Genomic DNA, 22,100 nt, shown 5'->3' on the forward strand with positions numbered 1-22,100 from the left:
CAACTTCTATTCACCACATCTCACACTACCCTCCTAACCAAAGAGGACACATCTGACCTTATTTCTATGCAGAGGTTCTCTGACTCAAGGTATAGGGGGAAGCTTCCCAACACTGCAGAATTAAAAGATCTAGGTTCCAATCCTTCTAAATTGTGTGACCTTGAGCAAGCCATTTATGTTCTATAGATCTAGGTACCTTCATCTCTAAAATGAAAGGATAGTCTAAGATTATCTTTGAAGTCTACTCTGCCTCTCTCCACATTTGCTTAGGATTCTGATCTGTGATCTGATGGCAAGGGTCCTCTTCTTATTCTCTGTACCTCATTTAGAGGAGAGATCTTATATTTCTCTAAAAAGAGAGGCTAGCTCTCTTCTTTTGTGAGAAGTTTCCACATGGCAATGCAATTTGTAGAGGTGATGGGTACATGTCTAAGGTCTTGGACCATATAACTTATTTCTAATTCTGATCCTGTGTGGCTGTGGACAGACTACACATGTTTGCCTTATAAAACCCCAAGTTTTCAGTGTGTCCCCTATTATTAGAGAGAAATTAGGTTAATCACACTTCATGTCCCCACACATGTTCACTTCTAGAACTGATGTTGGCTTATGGCTTGTAGATGATTCCATAGGAACTCCTATAACCTTCAAATTGAGTTCTACCTGTCTTCTGGATATTTTCCAGTTGCTCTCTTAAAAGCTGTCTTCACGGTTTAGCTGAAGGATACATACTCCTAAGTTCACAGGATCAAAGAGGTAAGGGAGGTGATTTTTTTTTAAACCTTTACCTTCTGCCTAAGTATTAGTTCTAAAACAGAAGAGGAGCAAGGGCTAGGCAACACTGGGGTTAAGTGATTTGCTTAAGGTCACACTTAGGACATGTCTAAGATTAGATTTGAACTAAGATCCTCCTGACTCCAGACTCCATTGTGCTCCCTGCCTGCTCCAAAGGAGATGGGTTTAAGTCCCACAGACTCTTGAACCCATCAATTACAAAGTAACTAGGGAGAAGTGACTTGAGGAATCCTTGCTATTTAAAAAGGAAATGGGTTTAAGTAGGGGCTCCTGAACAAATCTAATATCAAACCCAGCAGAGATGTCATATAAAATACAAGATCAAATCAACTTTGGAGTATCTCTAGACTTAAAGATATTCTTAAAGGGTAGTCCATGGTTTTGCGATTGGCTGTAGGCATTAGGGAAAGAAATGGAACCAGACCCACAGAGAGTTCCATATGAATTGGACAATCCATTAGCTATTTTCAACTTCATCCTAATTGTAGAATTGTACTTAATTATATAGATTAATTTTTTTTCCAAATGATTTATAGACCCAAGGCACACAGACATCTAATTTTGTTAGTATTTACATGGAGGTCTATCTAATTCATTTTGTAATATCAGGTCACAGAGAGATTTATTTTAGTTATTCAAATGAAGAATTCTTACTTGGAACGATGAGAAATATAAATCCTAACTCTTTTTAAGAGTTCCTTTACTTTCAATGAAAAACTTTAGCTTTAAAAAGTCAAAATATTTTGTAAATAAATCAATGAATAATTCCAGTATTGACTATTTTACTGTATATAAATAACCTCAATGTCTATTATTGTTTATTAAATGATTTAATTATTAAAATGACTTTTCACTAAAAAGTATATACAAATAGCACAACCAAATGTTAAATGCTACTTGTGGTCTGCTGAGGTTGGGAGAGAAGCAAGAATTATCAAATTCAAGCTTTGTGCCTTCTTTTTGCCTTCTATCCTTAAAGCTTGTTTAAGTAAAGGCATTTTCCTGGATAAGAACAGAAATCTTTTCAGGTAAGGGCCCAAATCAAGACAGGACTATTGTTAAAAACCAAACAAAATAAAACCAATTTGCAGATGATTCTTGCTTCAGTATGGCATTGGACTCAATATGGGCTTGGGACAACGTTTGATCTCAGATTTATGGAAGAATTTTTGGTCTTTCGTCTCTGTTAATACACAAACTAAATTTCATTTTGCTATGTGCTACACAATCATTATTCAGGGGTCTCATTTTTGTTTCAATTAGAGAACTGGAGAATAAAAATAACCTAACTGGGTCAGTATAGTATCAATCCCTTCTGCATATGTACATTATCAAGTTCAACACTAACTAGACTTTGCCAAGAGGAAGAACCCTGGACTTGTAATGCTAAAAGCTATTATTGAACACGATGTCATCTTTGGGTGGTTTTCATTTCCATTTCCTGTGTGACAAAACAGTGAAAAAGATCAGGGAAGAAAATAAGAGTCATCACATATTACCTAATCCCTCCAATGCAGAGACTTTGAGTTTCACAATGTAACAAAAAATAGTCAAAAGCATGAGAAAAAAAGAGGGCTAAGCAAAAAAAAAAATCATCTCTTTAAAAGATAATTAGGCATTTATACAATAGAGACTGCGGTTGTCTAAGGAAAAAAAAACATTTTAGGTTTCTGGTATTAAATTCTTGTGAGTCATTGGTAAGTCAAAGATGAAATAAGATGAAAAGCTACTCAACAGTCTGAGGTTAATTATCTCTGTTATATAATGTGCCTCTAGGAAAATGCAGCCCAGGCACAGGTGAGGAAAAATTGACTGCTACTTGGATTTCTCTTTTATCAGAAAATATTTTTAGTCTGGTGCAAAGCAAGAAAATGCAGTGGGAGGGAAAAGACCATTTGTCTGTCAGGATTCCTGTCTCTGATGGGGGCTGGAAGGGAAACACTAGAATATCATTGTTATGGAAGAAGTAAAAGACTTTCAAAATCCTGAGCAGGGAAGCCATTGTTAATAACATGTTTAAGGCATCTATCTCTATTTGCCATTCAAAAGGACAATCAGCATCTCTTTTATCCTCCACCATGTTAATTTACAGGCTCCCCAATTCCAGTCACCGTGCATGCTTCATGGAAACCTGTTTTCTTGATTTGTGCCAGTCTGTGAGAAGGAGGATAATTCTCTTCCATTGGCGAATGACCTTAGGGCTCCAGGCTCCACAAGCACTTCAAGAGAATTCATTAAGCAGAAAGAGAAGAGGTGTGTCCAGTTCGGAGAGTGAGAGGGCTCAGTTACCCAAGCAGCCCTCTGGGATTTGGGATTTATGAAACTGTGAAACTGTCTCCTCTCCCACCTCCCCCATCACTTGTCCAGCCCGGGTTTTCTGGACACCAGCTGTCACACAGGAAGTCTCCGGCCTCTGCTGGCTGGAGCTGCACAATCATGGCCTGCAGAGTTTCCTTCACCATCTGGATCTCCCTCTTGAGGGACTGTGCACACTTTGTTAAGGAATAAATCTAAAGGTGATTGGCAGCCCTCTTCAGCCTCCAAGTTATTTAATAGACTGTTGTTCAACTGCTTGGAGCAGATGGGCTCTGCCATCTAATTGCAGTTTCAAGTTCTTCCAAATTGTAAGGATTAAATATTAATACATACTTTATGCTTTTTTTTTTAGAAAAAAAAAGAAAGATATTGCAATTTCCATAAGGCCTGGGGTCATTAAACATTCTTAAGTGAGTTTTTTTAAAGCTAAGAAAAATTAACACTTGAAAAAAGGAAGATAGATTTAAAGTTGAAAGGGACCTTAGAAAGCCATCTAGTTCAAAACTTTTTTCTTTTTTTAACAGATGAAGACACTGAATCACAGACATGTTAAGTGATGTGCCCAGGGCCACTCAGCTAGTAAATCTATGAGGCAAGATTTGATGCTAGTTCTTTCTGACTCCAAGTCCAGAGCCTGATTTATGACACCATGTCTAAAACACATATTTAGGTTTCTAAAAATGTTAACCAAAGGACCTCTTCAAGGAAAGGAGTATCTCATGGTAGCCTTTCTGCAAATATCTGAAGATGGATGAGCCAAAGGGCTTGCTTGGGAACTGAAAACCACTGACTCACTCTTACCCACTCCATCCCTCGGGTTCTTTACCTACAAAGTATAGAGCAAAAATACAAATCAAGCTGCCTGTTAGTGAGGAAAAATTTGTCACAACAATCACAAAGGAGCCAGCAAGTATGAAAGGTGGGCGAAGGAGGCTGAGGGGTCTTCTCTGAAGCGCGCCAAAGTTATGTCATTTATTTCTAGTATCCTTTCTATCTCCTGCCTAGTAATCACCACCTTTCCTTTGCTTCCATGATCTGTTGTGGGAAGGAGTCTAAGGGTAGAACATTAGTAGGATATTCTAAGATGAGAGTCTGGTCTAGTTCTCTCTGTACCTAATTCAAGGGGTACCAAAGGAAAACCAGAACATGGAGTTTGGACAAATGAAACATTTAGCAAGGCTGACGACACATTAAAGAGAAGCAGCCTGGTATCATGGAAAGAGCAGTGACGACGACTTGAAACAAGAAAATACAGGTTCTGGCTCTGTTTCAGAAACTAGCTGTGTAACTATATTCACATCATTAACCTTTCTGAGCCTATGTTTCCCATTTGAGAAATGGGGGGAAGTGTTCAGCAGCAATATCTTCCTGAGTTCAAATCTGGCCTCAGTTACTCAATGTAGACTGGGGCAAGTCACTTAACCCCTTTTGCTTTAGTTTTCTTATCTGTAAAATGAACTGGAGAAGGAAATGGTGAACCATTCCAATAGCTCTGCTAAGAAAATCCCCAATGGGGTCACAAGGAGTCAGATACAACTAAACAACAAACAATCTTAATAGGGGCTGGTGTGAGGAAACATTTTCTGCAGAACCAAAAGACCACACATTATTGTTATAACTTCAAGAACAACTAGAAAGAGTCCTTAGAGTCTGTTCTATCTACTCTGTCATTTAGCTTAATGACAATGTCAGACCAACTTCAAGAGAAAGACACCCTTAGGTTCTGATTGTAGAAGCTTTTGGTTTCTTTGTAAGGCTCATCTGCAGAGAGTCATGGGAAATTATGCAAATGACTCCTTCTCCCAGGCAGTTAGTCACCTTATATCACTCTGAAAAGCCTTTGGGCAGTCCTAGACTTTGTCATTTGTTTAATTTACATACATTTTCTAAGATGTCTCATTCTTTGCCTAAGAACTGAAGAGGAATGGGGTTAGGGATGGGGGGAAGATTGTTTTTGTGAATGGTGGCCTTTCATTGTCTCTGGGGGCCTCAGACTGAATACCAAGTTGCAATTTAATCACAAAGTTCTGCTACATTTGTACCTGGTAGGACTGAAGCTCAGGCAGTTTATGAATCCTGACAGACCTCTGAGATTTAATTACCTTTGATAAGCAGCCTGGGACTACATGCTGTTATTTGTAACATGTGAAATGATTACAGAATTTTAGGGGATAGAAACTGATACAAAATGAGAAGCTTTATTTTTTTCCCAAAGCTTAGATTCTCTACACCTGGAAGATAGAAACTAAAACATAGGAAATATTAGAAAGAAGCCACCATATGAGACACAATTAGAAGTAAATGTACTAGAACTATGTGATCCTAGACCATGGTGAGATGCACAGTATAAATAAGGATTAGATGGGAAAATATCGATGTGGAAATTATTGTCCCTTTATTTAACTTGAAATTCTAGAATAGAAAAAGATGAAGCTTCTTAGACATCAGGTGGAACCCAATCATTTTCCGGTTGGGGAAACAAATCTAAAAGTTAAATAACTTGTCCAAGGTCACAGAGGTGGTATTTCACAAGAACATAGAATCTCACACTTCAAAGAGACCTCAGAAGTCTAGTCATACCTGAATACTTGGTGGTGGTTGTGGTCATTTGTGTCTGGTTTTTCATGACTCCCATTTGGGGTTTTCTTGGCAAAGATACAGGAGGAGTTTGCCATTCCCTTCTCCAGCTCATTTTACAAATGAGGAGACTAAGATAAACAGGGTTAAGGGACTTGCCCAGGGTCACAAGCTAGTAATTGTTTGAGGTTGAATTTGAACCTCAGAAAGATGAGTGTATTTGACTCCAGGACCAGCACTCCATCCATTGCACTACCTAACTGCCCTGTCTGATACTAGCCCCTCTAAAGCACAAAGAGCGCTTGAAGGCATCCCATGAGGAAGAACTCAGCAACCCCTAAGGCAGTTCATTTCTCTTTTAGATGATTCTAATTGTTGCAAAGTTTTTAAATTAAAAATGTTTTTCTTTGGAATTTATCCTCATAGATTGAGACCTCAGAAGGACTGACTGGGTGATTTGACTTCACCAAAGGTGGCTCTTTCTGCTCTCTAAATCTATATAGTTCTTTTATCCGTTTTTTTATCTAAGTACCTAAAGTAAATTGTGTATGTGTCTCTTATGATATCATACTTTTCCTCTAATATTTCAGTTATCTGGTTACTTTCCTCATCTCCCCTTAATAATAAAATAATTGAAGGCAGGACCCGCCTCTCTTTACTTCCTACTCCCCTTACCATTCTGTCGTTATATGTGGATTTTGGTGTGTGATATATTTTGGTGATTACCAAGCTGGCTTCTTGTTAAGTATCTTGAAAAAAGGTACTTCCTAAAGAGGGGAAAACTAAACGTGTGATTTAAATGTTTAGAGGTAAAAATCTTTTTTTTTCCTTTTGAACATTATTTTCAGTGACATGCATACTTTAAGTTGGTTATGTCTAAAAATTTAAAAATATATATTTGTCCATCTAATTAAGTTAGAGTCTCCTACGATGCATTTTCATTAACGTGTTTTTAAGATGTATTCATCACAGAGTTGCATTTATTTCTAAGCTAGATAAACAATTAACCTCTTTTACTTCTGTAAGTATATGTCATGTCCTGCTACTACAATCCCTAGACCAGTAGATGGTAAACTCTTTGAGGACAGAGCCTATGTTACTTTTACATTTTATTTCTATGTCTAACATGGATTATTTAATAAATAATTCAACTTTATTGGATTTATTGAAGCAATGAAACTGGTAGCTACCCTGGAATCCTGATCTCTGAAAGTCTCTGAAAAGGTGACTGGAGAGAGAAATCTAAGGTGAGTTTTCAAATTCATCCAGCCTAATTAAGTTCATATGAACCAATGGGAACCCCCTTCATTTACTGAACTACTTAAGTCAACAGATGGCTCTTTAGAAGCTATTGTGGCCTTCCAGTTAACAGAAACAGTCAAGTCCACAAAGATTTGAAATTCAGTCACACAATAGAAATCCAAATTCCTTACAAAGCAAGCAGAGATTCCTTTCCCCTGAGCACTAGAAACACTTTTAAAAATTCACTGGTTATGTAATAAACATTGTTTGAACTTCAGTTGTTTAGTAGGGATTAAAATTCCATGCATGTCCCTAAGCGAAGGCAGGACTGGCCCTGCCTGGCTAAGTCATTCTCACCCCTCATTACCTGCTCCTACCCTGAGAAGGCATCCCTCCTCTTCCCTCCACTCAGATCTGGCCTTCTGGGTCCTGGATACATCTACCACACCCTGAGGCAGGGCTTTGCTCTCAGTTCCTACAAATATATTCCAGCTTAAAAAAAAAAAGGAAATTCTTTCAACATTTCATAAATATACACACAGGGTTTTTTGTTTATTTGTTTTGTTTACAGTAGAAGTACAATTTTGCCTCTAGCCTCCCAAATCAACACTGCTTTAGATTTTCAATAGACAACTTCCATTTTTGCTTCATTCTGTTCTGAACAGTGAGGAATGAACTGTATAATGGGTGTCAAGACTGAGAAATAAATGTCACCTACTAATAGGGAAGTAAATGAAAGAGATGACTTGTAGGTAATGATAAAAGGAAAGGGGCCAGCTGTAGACTGTGTGATTTTATGTGTATCTGTGTGTGTGTGTGTGTGTATGTGTGTGTGTGTGTGTGTGTGTGTGTGTGTGTGTGTATGCTACACATATCTGGAGTGTCTTCAATCCTTCATCCAAATTAAGTGACTAGGTCACAAGAACTAGATAAAGTGTTTATAAAGTGTTTTGCCTCTTAGAATTCCTAGTTTCCTTTAAAGGTCAACTAAAAAACTAAAATGTCACCATTTCAAAGGCCAGCATAAATGAGAACTCTGCTGATTTCCCTCTCTCATTTCTACTGACTGATTCCTCTCACCTATCAGAAATTACCTTGTCTTTTTTTTAATGATCCTTGTTACGTCCTCCAACAGACTATAAGCTCACTGAGGGCAGGAACTATTTTATTTTTGCCCTTGTGTCTCCAGCAGCCATTCCAGTTCTTAAGAGTAAGTACTTAATATTAAATGATTATTGAATGATTGGAGAGTGAGAATTCCACCAAAGCTTCCCAGTTGGGAACAGGAGATTAATGGAAGTTTCTGACTTAATCCTATTTTTAGGGAGTCAGGGTAATCACTTTATTTATTTATTTATTTTGGGGAGGGATTGTTAGATCTGTGACTGGCATGGAAATTTCTTCTACCACTGAAGATTAGCAACTCACTTATAACTTTAACACTAACAAGTTTCTTAAGTTTCAAGAAGTTAAGTTATTTGCTCCTGGCTATGTTTAAAATGTGAGGCAGAACTTGAATTCAGCAAGCCTTGATGATTCTGAAGTGAGCTGTTTATCATGCTGCCTCTCCTAAATAACATTAATTAAATCTGAACCTAAGGAGGCAGATTATTAGAACAAAAAGCATGTTGACTCATAAATCTAAGGACCTAGGTTCAAATCATATCTCATAGGCATACTTCCTATGACCCTGAACAATTCCTTTAGCTTTAATGAGTCTCAGTTTTCTTATCTGTAAAATGAGGCAACAGGTCTAAGTAGTCTCTGAGGTCCCTTCCAGCTCTAGGGCTATGATTCAATAGTTCCTTACCTTTAATATACTTATTTTTGCTTCCAGGTGCAAATAAAGGGACAGCTGGAGGGGAAATAAATCTCTTCCTCACTGACATGTGCATTGTACCCCCAAAACTGTAGAAATGTTTCAGGCAAACTATAAGCAGGGAAATTCCTTTGCTCCCTTGTGACTCCTAACCAAAACATCTGATAACTCAGATAAGACCCTGAGAGGATTATCCTCCTTGGATCTTCCTTTTGGTGGACAGAGAAATACACCTCCTTGGTATCATCATTGTATCTCAGACATCCTTCTGTCCTCTAAACTATCAGGGTTACCCCCTGTGTCTTCAGGCAGACCTCCCCCCCCCCCAATGCCTTAGTGAATACCACTCTAGAGTCATGTTTTCACTGCTATAAAGAGTATAAAGAAGCCAGAATTGATGTCATCAGGGAGGAGCTTTCCATCTATGCTGTTCCACCTAGGAGGCAGTCTTCCACCTAAGCTGTCCTCCTGGCCAGATTCAACATTACCTTCTAAATTAATAGATTTCTCTTTATTTTTAAGCTAAGTTTTGGGGTCTTGTATCCTTGCCAAATGTATCCTTCCCAAACCCCAGGGGTTCACCTCAAGCCCCCCACAACACTCACCACCATGAAAATCCTCTTTATCTAAATTACTTTTTCTAAAGAATTTTGATTTTGGAGTTGAGGAGCTTGGGGTGTGATGGGGAAGGGCAGTGGAAATGGCTTAACAACAACATGCTCAAAACATCTATCAATTTAAACAACCCATCTCAGAAAAACAAACTGAACAAGTCATTAATGAATTCCTTAAGAAAAAAAGTCCCAGGGTCAGATGAATTCACAAGTGGATTCTATGAAACATTTAAAGAATAATGAATTCTAATACAATATAAACTATTCATAAAAAAAAAGTTGAAGAAGGAACTCTACCAAATTCCTTTTATGACATAAAGATGGTGATGATACCTAAACCAGGAAGGAAGAAAAAAACATAAAGAAAACTTCTGACCAATCTCCTAAATGAATATTGATGCAAAATTTTTAAATAAAATACTAGGAAGGAGATTACAGCAGTATATCACAAGGATTAAAACTATAAGCATAACAGGCTACATTGATAGCAAAACCATCCAAATATCTCTCCAAATGTAACAATTGAGAAGCCAAAGGGCTGTGAAATTGCAAATTTAAGCTCAACCTATTTTTACTGAGAATTGGAGCCCTGACCATGACAAGTTACACCTCTCATCACACCAGCAGTGAATCACCTTCTCTCCTTTGACTCTTCCCAATTGGTGACATGAACTGTTTTCACACACTGGTTGCTGGTTCCCTGTTGCTGCCTGTGTGTGTACTGGGTTGCTGTTTGGTTATGTCACCTAATACTAATGCAGAGGAGGGCTGTTTTCCCCCTCTCTGTGGAGATAATTGCATGTTATCTTTATCAAGGTAAGGCTGTAAATAACTCTTGTTACATCCAGTAAACATCTACTGGCATTAATATGTGCAAAATTCTGTTTTAAGGGCTGAGGAAAGCAGAAAGTTAAGTAGGAGAGAGGGAAGGCACTGTTTAGGTGACCAAAAGCCTAGATCTGAAGCCTGACTGATGCACAAGGTAGATGAGACAACTTTTTTACCTTAGTTTTCTCATGTGCACTCTTCACATTGCCAATAGCTTGCATTTACATAGGGCTTTGAGAATTGTAAAGTTCTTTGGGTATGCTATGCCATTTTATCCACAAATCAGCCCTGGAAGGTAGGAACTATTATTCTAATTTTGTGGATAATGAAACTGAGACTCAAATGACTTGTCAGGGGTGATACAGATAGGAATTATATGAGGCAGGATTTGAAATTAGTTCTTCCTGGCTCAAAGTCTCCTGTTTTATCTATTCCTCCATTGAATTGTCTTCTTGACCCGTGATTTCATTGGTAGAGAGAATTCCTGGATGGTAGATTTCTCCTTTAGGGGATTTATTCCATCTCTGTGACAGAATAAAAGCCTGAACTTCAGAGAACAGTCTGGAAATGAAATAATTTCTGCTGACTTCAGCACTCAGACTGAAATTCCTAAATCTGGTTTTTCAATATCTCAAGGTTATCTCATCGAATCCCAAGAGATATGAACAAAATTCTCAGGAGAAAAAAGGAGAGGAATTCATCCAAAACAAGTTTTCACTGAAATTTAAAAACAAATTCTTTCAGATTGATTTTGGAGTTGAGGAACTTGGAGTATGATGGTGTGTGTGTGTGTGTGTGTGTGTGTGTGTGTGTGTGTGTGTGTGTGTGTGTGTGTGTAAATTCTTTCATCTGGCAAACCAGTTCATTAATAAATAGCCCATTTACTCACTCTGGTCTCTACAACTTATTTTGTGGTTCTTTATTCTTTTCTTTTTAGTTGTGTCCTTCTCTTTATGGCCCTTTTTGAGATTTTCTTGGCAAAGATTCTAGAATGATATGCCATTTCTTTCTTCAGCTCATTTTACAGATGAGGAAAATGAGGCAAACAGGGTTAAGTGATAGATCACACAGCTAATAAGAGTTTGAGAGCAGATTTGAATTTAGGAAGATGAGTCTTTCTGACTCCAGGACTGATACTCTATCTATTGTGTCACCTTGCTGCCATTTTAGAGTTTATAGAGTCTTGATAAGTTATTTATAGCACTGAGATGTTAGTTTGCCCAAAGAGAATGCCCAATATGTAGCACAGTCAATATGTGGTACAGGCAGGACTTAACCTGGGTCTTCCTGTTTCAGAGCTTAAATCTCTGCCCTCTCAAGTTTTGTAGTTGTTAAAATGCTTTTAAAATATAATGTCTTATGTAAATCTATTGTTATTTTTCAACATGGTACAATCAAAATTTGGGGAACAATGAGGACATTTCCTGTTAAATGTGGAGAAGTGATAGAGAAAAACTTCCTAGAAGAGGGGGCATTTGAACTGATCTTTAGAGAAAATTCAGATTTTAGTAAGGGGAGATGGAGGAAGGTAATAAAGAATAGAGCATGTTATGAAATAGTTTAGTTCAGTTTGGCTAAAGTTAAGGGTAAATTAATGGTTGTAGGAGGAAATTAGGTCAGGAGGTTATTGGAGAAGGCTTTCAATGCCAGGCTAAGGAATTTGGAATTCATGATATAGACATCAAGAAGCCATGGAAGGTTTAAGAGTAGTGGAATCACAAATGGGGATATTCCTCAGAAAAATGAGAAAGGCTTGAGGCAGAAAGACAAATTGAGAGGCTACTTAATACTGGACCTGAGACAGAGATGAAAATCAAGAAAATGAAAAGGAACAAATGTATGTAGGAGATATTGGGGCAGTAGAATCAATAGAATATGGCATGGGGTCAGTTAAGTGGTTTAATGGATTGAGAGTCAAGCCTAGAGATGGAACATCCTAGGTTGAAATCTGGCCTCAGATACTTCCAAGAAGTGTGACCATAGGCAAGTCACTTCACCCTCATTGCCTAGCCCTTACCACTCTTTTGCCTTGGAACCATTACACAGTTCTGATTCTATGATGGAAATTACGGGTTTAAAAAAATAGAACATGGAAGCTAATGGACAAAGAAGGAAGAATCAGAGCTTCAAAGTTCATACCAGAGATGTTTAAGTGTTTCAACATAAAATATTGAATGTCAAATGATCTTGTGTAGAGAAATGTCTAATCCCAGTAACAATCACTAGCCCTTCCTATTATTGATATCATAGAGGCAATTTTTTCACTATTGTTGTAAAAAAGTGGTGAAATATAGGGTATTGAGCTTGGTGTAGAGAAGACAAAAACGTTATCTCCCTTCCCTGACACATACTGATGGCATTATCCTGGACAATATGCCTCCAGCAACAACTTGTTACCCATTGAAAGTATCCTAACCCTAGTGTCAGAAGTTTGGGATTAAAATCCCATTCCTGACTTGCTAAATGTACTTGACCTTGGGCTTCATTTTCTTCACCTGTAAAATAGTTACTTTAAGGTTGTAGATCTATGAACCCATGACCTACCAAGTCATAGGCCAGCTATGATTAGTGTTGGTACAGGGAGTTCTCACACTTAGAGTTCTCTAAACAGAGGAAATCAAAAGTCCTGTTGATTTGAGAACTTTTCATGTACTTTCAACATGGAAAATGAAAAGCAATGACATACAGAACTTAAATTTCCTACTATGCATTTTTTAAATGAATCAAAACCACAGTGCACTGTGGCTTAAGTAGAATTACTTAATGAAATCAAAGGAAAAATAACAATTCCTGTGCAATTCTTGTTTTTTTTTTCTTTTTTAAAGATAAGTCTTTTCTTTCAAGTATACTCACAACTCTATACCCTTGATCTAAAAGGGGGGAAAAAAAGAGACAAATTCAGAGTTCAGCTTGAAGCATTTGGCAGCCTTTTGGAATATTTGGCTGTGTTCTAATTTAAAACAAGAGCCTTTTTTGCACTAAGAAACCTCCAGAAAGCCATGTAAATATGATTTTCCATCTTAGGGGCACCATATCCCCTTTGAAAACAAGTGACCCTTTGGAAAAGTTCAAAGATTTCTCCACTGTGTATTTACTCCATCTCAGTGACAGAACAAAAGCCTGAATTTCAGAGAATCATCTGGCATGAAAGAATTTCTGCTGACTTCAGCACTCAGATTCCTAAACCTGGTTCTTCAATATCTCAAGGTCATCTTCTGGAATCTCAACAGGTGTCAACAAAATTCTCAGGGAAAAGAAGGGGAAGAATTCATCCAAAACAACTTTTCATCGAAATTATAAAAATAAATATCCTCTCATCTGACAAACCAGCCCATTTGCAGATAAGTACATCTCCCTGCTAAATGAGCTCTATCCAAACCCAGAAAAGTATTTAAGGGCCATTGCAAAGTAATTGAATCCACATGCTTTAAAAAAGGCCAATTAGATATAATTGTGAAGTTTCAGGAACTTGTGATAAATAGAACAGACAACACAGTGAAACACATTAGAAAATACTTGTGAGACATTATTGAGACTGATAATTTGTCTTTGAGAAAGGATAGAGAACTCATTCCTATTTAGTTAGGGATTTGAAGTAGAGGTATGTTGTAGTACATTTATTGCTTATGTGTAAAAAATATAGTATATTTGGGGTATAGAGAGAGTTCTGGGAGGGCTAGTGAGTTGTATGAGAGTTTGCCCAGCTCTTTTCAGGACTGCTCATCCACCTTTGGTGTCTACATTTCACCCAACTCTTACCAGTGGCTCTAAGAAGCTGCAGCCACATGCTGGTAAAACTGTCTCAGCAGGTAAATTGATAGGCTTAAAGTCCATCAATGAGTTAGGAGGATGCCTACCTCAATCATGTGAAGACCTCCCTCAGTGAAATTGCTAGATGAGAACAATTTGTTCCAAAGGCTGTGAAGGCAACTGAAGCAGGCATTTCAGACATCCTCAAGCTTGATCGACATTCAAGATGCCAATGTCATCCAATGCATCCTGGACCATTGCCAATCTTTATGACTTTTTTCTTGCCACTGGGCTTTGATAATTTTAGAAGAGAATGAGATAGATGACTTTGTGCAACCCTCCCTCACTTAAATCCATTTTATGGGCAAATCAAGACATCAACCCATGACACTGGTCCTCTTCAAAAAAGAAGGACTAACAACAAAGTGTACCTAAAAAGCAACAATCCAAATGGCTTTGAATAAACCCCAAAGTTCCTACTGTATCCAAGGGCAAGAGGCCTATTTGCACATATGTATTTCCATGTGTACAGTGCCCATGGGAATATGACCCTGGGCAAGTCCCAACTTCTCAGTGCCTCTACAACATTTTCTAAGATTATAAGTTTCAGACAAGGTGCTAATATTCATGGGTAGAGAATTTCCTGAGCTGAGATTTCCTTTGTCAAGGCAATTACATCTAGTCCCTATTGCTTCTCCATATGTGTTAACATGTGATTTCCAGAAAAGGGTATAAATTCACCCAGTTTTCTTTAGAGGGTGAATTCGATGTTAATAGTCAATGTTCAAAAATAGGGTAAGATATTTCACAAAGCCAGGAATCTATGACCTAGGTTAATAAAAGGTTATGACATGTATGGACAATGAACTTTTTGTTCATTCTCACTGTGTTGGAAAGGGCTTTATATCACCTGAAGTGGGAAAGAGGGTTTTTTTTTAAATAGAGAATAATTTTTCTGGTAAACATGAAGTCTAATAATAATCCTCTGTGCCTTTGGTGGCAGCTAGATTTCAAGCTGATGGGTGGGCAAACAGAGCGCCCTTTCTAGAAGGAGGAAGACCTAAGTTCAAATACACCTTTAGACACTTACTAGATTTGTGGGCCTGGCCAAGGAAATTAATCTTTGTCTTCTTCAGTTGCCTCATCTGTAAAATGGGTACAATAATAACACCATCCTCTCAGGTTATTTGTAAGGATAAAATGACAAAATATTTGTAAAGGACTTTGCAAATTGTAAACCTCTTTAGGTCTTAGTCTCTCCCATGTAAAATAAAAAAGGTTGGACCAGTTTAGTCATGTATAATTCTTCATGGCCTCATTTGGGGATTTTTTGGGGGCAAAGATATTGGAATGGTTTGCCATTTCCTTCTCCAGCCCATTTTACAGATGTAAACAGAGGCAGGATCCAAACTCATATATCCTGATTCCAAATATAAAATGCTCTTCTCTCAATTCCTTTCTTCCTTTTGCTTTAGGCATCTTGCTACCCAATCTTTCATTAGGAACCCCATAGGTAACTCTATAGGAAATCATCAAGTGCAGAAGATCTGCCCTCATAATTACTTTGGGCAGAGGGAAAACCACCTCTGATTAAAATGATGAAAATATCCCATTGTGCTGAAGACACATGGTCAATGGATTGTGGTTAAAGTGGAAGAAGGAAATTCAGTGTTCTGTTATCAAGGTTGTCTCTAGTATTGAGCTGTGGCTTTGAAGCCTGATGACTTTGATTCATCCAGGACCTTTCTGCCATTGTTGGCTGAAAGCCTCTTTAACCCTTTCAAGGCAAAGACCTGAGTGAAATGGAATTTTTTAAGTATTAGAAAAATGGAAAGCAGATACCCAAATAGTTACCATCATCCCTAGAAAAAAGGCTACCCTCAAACCGTCCAACATAAGAGAAATAACAGCCTGAATTAAAATCAAAGACAAAAAAATAAGATCTTAGCAAAAAAAAAAAGTGTTGATATTTTATAGTAAGGGACCTGGAAAGATAAGACTCAATACCAAAGCAGTTGCACATCTATGAAATGATCTGTCTGTCCTCATAAGAGCTCATTTTGATAGATTAGCAGCTTTCAGATTGTCTCAATAACAGCTCACATGTCTATGCCTTTTTAAGGAATACAAAGTAATATAGATGCATGTGTGTACATGTGTGTATGTATGTATTATATGTGTGTATGTACATATATGATCATAGATGATGTTTATATTTAGATATCAGACATTTTGGCATGCTACATAGCAATGAGAAGCCTCTTGCCTAAGATAGATTAGTTAATAAGACTTACCTTCCCACTAGGCATCATATCATATTATTATATTAAATATTATATATAATATGCTTGACATATTATATATAATTTCACTTGATACAAACAATCTTAGAAGGTAGATGTTATGATTATCTCCATTTTTACAGATGAGAAAACATCCAAAAACAAGTTAAGTGATTTGCCCAGTGTGATACAGTTAGTAACTATCTGAATGAAAGAGGATTCCAGCTCAGGTCTCCTTAACTCCAAGTTCTCCCATATTGTAGCTGATATGCATTTCAGATACTATTTCACATTTCTAGAGCCCATGAAGATATGAACACACGTTTTTCATATTGCTATTAACAACTCTACAAGTCACATAGCAAGCATCAGAGGTGAGATCTGAACTAGAACCTTTTATATACATTTGTTAAGCAATCATTAGCTAGTATTGTTAGGTTGAGAAAGGTCTAAGGTAACCCACTAAAATCCTACTGAAGGTATTCATTATAATGGCCAATATATTTTCCTGCCTTTCCTGAACATTTTGTACATTAAGAAAGCTGAATATTATTTCTAAGTGACCTTGGAATTTGGTCTAGAGTTAAGAATCCATTAGGGATGGGGGGAGGGAGGGAGAAGAGAATATGTGAACAGAGGGCAATTACTCTTATTGACATAGACCAGTGTCAATAATCCAATAATTAAGAGGCCAACACATTTTTTTTCCTTTCAAGTTGGACCAATCACACAGTATTTGTTTTGCCATCAATCCATCTCCTATTTATATACAATATGCAAGAAAGCTAGCTTCAAATTCTTGGGCAAAGTTCAAAAAGAAAAATATAATTCAGAGCTGAATTGATTCCTGGAAAACTTAGCAGAATTTGAATTGTACGGAATATGTTTAATAGTGGTCATTTGCTATTTATTGAGAGCCAACAGCAAATTAAGTAATATATTTCTGAAACAGATCCAATGTCTGATCAAGAAATGATGGGTAGTTTTTGGAAAGACATATTTGACTGGCCCAATCACATAGCAGTATATGGTAGCTTTCCCTCCTCTACCAGTGATTGCTTCTGGGACACAGAGATGCCTAGTGGCAAGATAAGTCGTTTCAATAATCCATCATGGGCAGGAGAACTCTCATTGCTCTGTGAACTATTTAATGAAGGACCTTCTACCTTTTCAACAATCCAAAATCCCTAAATATTAGGCTGGATGATAACTTCAGTCTACAAGAGTGATTTCTGGTTATAAATGGTACAGTATGAAAAGTTCATTTTCTTTCAAAGCAGTCAGATATTGTCTCATGAAAGGAAAAATACTTGTGCATGAGGTTTTCTGGTTAGTCACAGGTGTGAGGGTCAGAATTCTACTGGGGTGAAGCATCACAGATGAGCTCCAATGGCTCTGCCCACATCTGGGTTTGATAGGTAAGAGTATTAGGTAGAATCAGGACTGCAAACAGCACTGACAGAATGGCATCCAAACAGCTGGACTCTGATCACAGTCACTGCACACAGCTGGTGGGAGAATGGATAAGAATAAAGGGCCAGGTAAAGGCCCAGAGAGCCCTGTCACGGTCTGTCTCCAGCAGTCTGATGATCTTTTGTGTTCTCAGAAATTCTCTATTTGTTCTGTAAGACCCTGATTTCTGACCCTTTGAAACAGGGAATAAGGAGCTTATACGGCATGTCTGCATTCCTGTACTATCTGTGTGAAGGTCTTGCTTTGTTGCTTACTTTTCAGCATGCCCTGTATTACTCCAGAGCCCAGGCACAGACTCTACTTAAAAGGGCCTCTGAGCAATGACTTCAATGATGGTGACATCTGTCACCAATTCAGACTAGAGCTATATGACATTCTTGGCGACTCCATTCATTCCCCATCTCTGAGAAAAGAATTATCTAGCAGAAGTCAATTGGACACTATAGATATAGATATTATTTTTTCTGTTTATAAAGAATTTTCTAGAAAAAAGTCTCCTGGCTACCTTTAAAGATAGATTCCTAGGCAAAATGTTTACTGACTTGGCAGCAAAGTCCTGCTGCTGCCCATTCTTGAGTGACCAGGATATAATGGTATAACATGGAACAAGAAAACCATTTCAAAGCATACAGTATGATACTGTCAGCCCTCATTGTAGATGCAGCCTCACTTGGGAATGGCTAGGAATAATTTTTATTCTTTTAATATTATCATTGTGATTTTAATATTTTTAATTGCCTTAATTACTATTATTAAAGTTGGAGGGAAGGACGATTTAACAATTCAGCTGCAAAGGTGACATCAAAATGAGTTCAATATAGTTTTCAATTTGGTATGCAAAAAAGCATTAAAGATAATGAAAGGTATCCCTACTTCTATTGGCTCTTTGATTTTCCTTTTTTAATAATAGCTCATTTATTTTCAACTATCCTTCATCTCACAGTTCACATTTCTTTAAGTAAAGGATGAAACAAGCCACATGTCTTTAAGTTAAAGGATGAAGCAAGGTAAAATCTTTGTCTAAGAATTGATTCATCCTCCAATAACTGTCATTGTGAGGCAAGAAGGTGGCATATCAAGGTTATGCAGTTACTTAAGGGCTAGACTTGGAGTCAGGAAGATACGAATTTGAATACTGCCTTGGTTACTTACTGTGTGATCTTAGGTGAGTCACTTAACATCTCTAATCCTCTATTTTCTCATCTGTAAACTATGGATAATAATAGCATTACCTCTCTGGGTTATAATGATCATCTGAGACAATAGGCATAAAGCGCTTTCCAAACTTTAAAGTACCTTTCAAATGCTAGTGAAATGATGATGATGACAGCAAACTCAAGCTTCAGAGGTTTTTACAGCAGTCCAAGAAGGCATTAAGAATACTACAACATTAAAACAAAATGTATGAAGAGAACATATTCTCCCCATCACTTAAACAAAACACCTTCTATGTGCCAGGATCTGGGGATAAAATATTAAAGAAAGTGAGAGAGAACCTGCCCTTTAACAGGTGATATTCCACATGTAATTCTTTTCAGAGTTACAACAAAACTCAAGATGTGGCACCACAGTAATGACAGCAGAAGAGTGAAAGATCAGTATCAGAGAACTTCAGAACTGAAAGAGATCTCAGGGTCCATTCATCCACTTTGCATCTGAGCCAGAGGATTTTCTCTTTCTGTTAGCTTGTCAGACTAGTAGCCAGTGGCCTCCTACTTGAAATCCTTCAGTAAAGAGGAATACGCTATATCCTAGGACACTCCATTCCATTTCAGTATAGATTCAATTGCTAGGAAGGTTTTTCTTACATCAAGTCAAAAACTGTTTTTCTGAAACTTTCCCCATTACTCTTAGTTCCATTATCCATCTAAGGCCAAGAAGAACACATCTAATAGCAGCCTGTGTGGTTTTTAAATCTCCATCTTGCTTTGTCTAGCAACCCCAAAAATTGTGCACACCCACACTACACGGGCATGTGCTAGTCAATGGCAAATCAGAAATAACTAACTGCCCACCTGGGCTGTCCTAAGCCAAGCTTGAGCCACCATTGGCACTTGTGAGGCACAGGAAGTGAGGTAGGGAACAGCCTCTGGAGTTCGCTCACTTCCTGTAGACAGGGCTAGGAACCAGTTCCTTCTAGGAGCTCTAGCAAGGAGGAGGCCCGCAGCAGGCAGCTTTCCTTCAGATTGGTCCCATGAGTCAGGACTGATTTTCTTCTCTACCTTGCCTTCCAGGCCTAAACTCCCTCTGGCTCTGCCAGAAGGTTGAGTTAACCTTTTTCCTTTTCCCCCTCTTTCCTTCTCTCCCTCTCCTTCTTTCTTACTCCCATTGTAATTAAACCACCATAAAACTCCATTCTTACTTGAGTGTTTCATTTAAGGAATTTCATAAGTGAATTCCTTGGCGACCTTAAATTAATATATACTTGGAATCTATTATAACCTCCATGTCTTTTTTCACAGAAAAAGTGGTTATATTGTCCCTACCGTGTAAAAGTGCAGTTGAACTTTTTTTTTAAAGTCTTTAAAAGTGATTATAATATCACACCTGGTAGCTCAATGACAGAAATGGCCTTGGCATCAGGAGAAGCTGAATTTAAATCCAGCCTCAGACATTTTAGTAGCTGTGGGACCATGGGCAAGTCACCTAACCTCATTAACCTCAGTTTCCTCATCTTTTAAATAACAATAACATTTTACTTACTTCTTAGGGTTACTGTGAGGATAAAATGATTAAGAATTAACATATGTAAAGCACTTTTCAAATTTTAAAATACTATATAATAATGGATATTGTCATTATTATTAAGATCTTTTATATGACAGTCTTTCAAATATTTAGTGAGAGCTACTATGCCCTCTCACCCACTCCAATAACTCTTCTATTCTTCAGATTAAACATTTCAGTCCTTTCAAATGATCCTTGCATAGTATGACTTTAACTCTCCTCATTTATCTGGTTGCCTCTCTTAAGATAGGTAGTGTAGTAGATACAGCACTCAACCTGAAGAAAGGAAAACCTGAGTTCAAATCTGGTCTTGACAATTACTAGCTGTGTGACCCATGGCAAGTCACTAACTCTGTTTGCTCTAATTTCTTCATTTGTGAAATGATTGGGGAAAGGATCATCATTCTAGTAACCTTGTCAAGAAAACCCCAAATGGAGTCATGAAGAGTTAAGACAGGACTGAAAATGACTGAAATATGTTCTTTAGCTGGTCAATTCCCTTCCTAAAAATATGGACCCACAACTGTACATATTACTACATCTGCAGTCTAAACAAAACAGTTTAGTGGAATCATAAGTGTCTTCATGTTATACATTTACATTTCTATTAATATAGATTAACTTTTTTTGGGAGGGAGGGGAGGGAGACGTTCATGTTATACTGTTAATTCACTAAACTTGGAATCTATTATAACCTCCATGTCTTTTTTCACAGAAAAAGTGGTTATATTGTCCCTATCGTGTAAAAGTGCAGTTGCACTTTTTAGCCTACATGTAGGACTTTCCACTTGCTCCCATTAACTTGTTGAGCAGAAGATATAACTTAATATGATGGAAAACTTCCTAATGATTTGAATTTCACCAAAGTGATATATATTATCTTGTTGGTGGGGAAAGAGGGAGAGGAAATAAGTTATGTTGGTGGGGAAAGAGGGAGAGGAAATAAGTTACCAAGTGGTGAGTGTACAAATGGTAAATGAATGACTACTTATCATCAATGATAATAGATGGGACTCTAGCGCCAATGTGGGTTGGACAGAATGACCTTGGTGTTCCTAGAAAATCTACAATTCTAATATTCCTATTATTTCTGTACCTAGAATAAGAGGAAACTTATTATATGCTGTGACTGATTTTGTGATTGATTTCCAAGATCATAGAAGTATCCTCTCTACAGAAAAAATAGAAAAATCTACTTGTTTATATCTACTGTATTGCTCATTGATCATGATGCACCTTTTGTTGTTGTTGTTGTTTTCTATATCTGGAGTTAGAAGTTGGCAGGTGGTAAATCTATTCAAGAGTAAAAGGATATGAACAAGACCTTCATCATGGCTATAGATTGCAGCATGAAGTTGATCTTCCAAATACAATAACTTTTCTCTGATGGCTTCACATTTTTCTCCCAGTTCTAGAGAAATAATGTAAGATTCCTGTAAAAAGAAAAAAAAAGAGAGAAAGGTCACTTATTCATTATTTATTGTAGTGGAAGAAGCATCTACTGAAAATGTTTCACTGTCTGGCATATTATGGAACACTTTCCAATAGAACCAATTTTTACACTTCAACTGAATCTTTATTGCCAGTCTCTTAATGAACATTTATTAAGGGCCTACTATGTGCCAGGCACTATGCTGAGATAATTAGCTTTTCTTTTGATATGATGAGTTTGAGATG

General features: G+C 37.5%; 1 protein-coding gene across 1 annotated transcript in view; it reads right to left on the bottom strand.

The window, feature by feature from the left end:
• Positions 1–21,619: 21,619 nt before the first annotated feature.
• Positions 21,620–22,100, bottom strand: part of DISC1 (DISC1 scaffold protein) — a 478,298-nt gene continuing 477,817 nt past the window's right edge. Inside the window, exon 14 of the mRNA XM_056814629.1 lies at positions 21,620–21,856. Within this exon, the coding sequence (XP_056670607.1) occupies positions 21,835–21,856 (22 nt within the window). The 3' untranslated portion in view covers positions 21,620–21,834. The remainder of the gene's footprint in view (positions 21,857–22,100) is intronic.

Source organism: Monodelphis domestica, chromosome 2 (genome assembly GCF_027887165.1).
Source record: "Monodelphis domestica isolate mMonDom1 chromosome 2, mMonDom1.pri, whole genome shotgun sequence".
Classification (NCBI taxonomy): Eukaryota; Metazoa; Chordata; class Mammalia; order Didelphimorphia; family Didelphidae; genus Monodelphis; species Monodelphis domestica.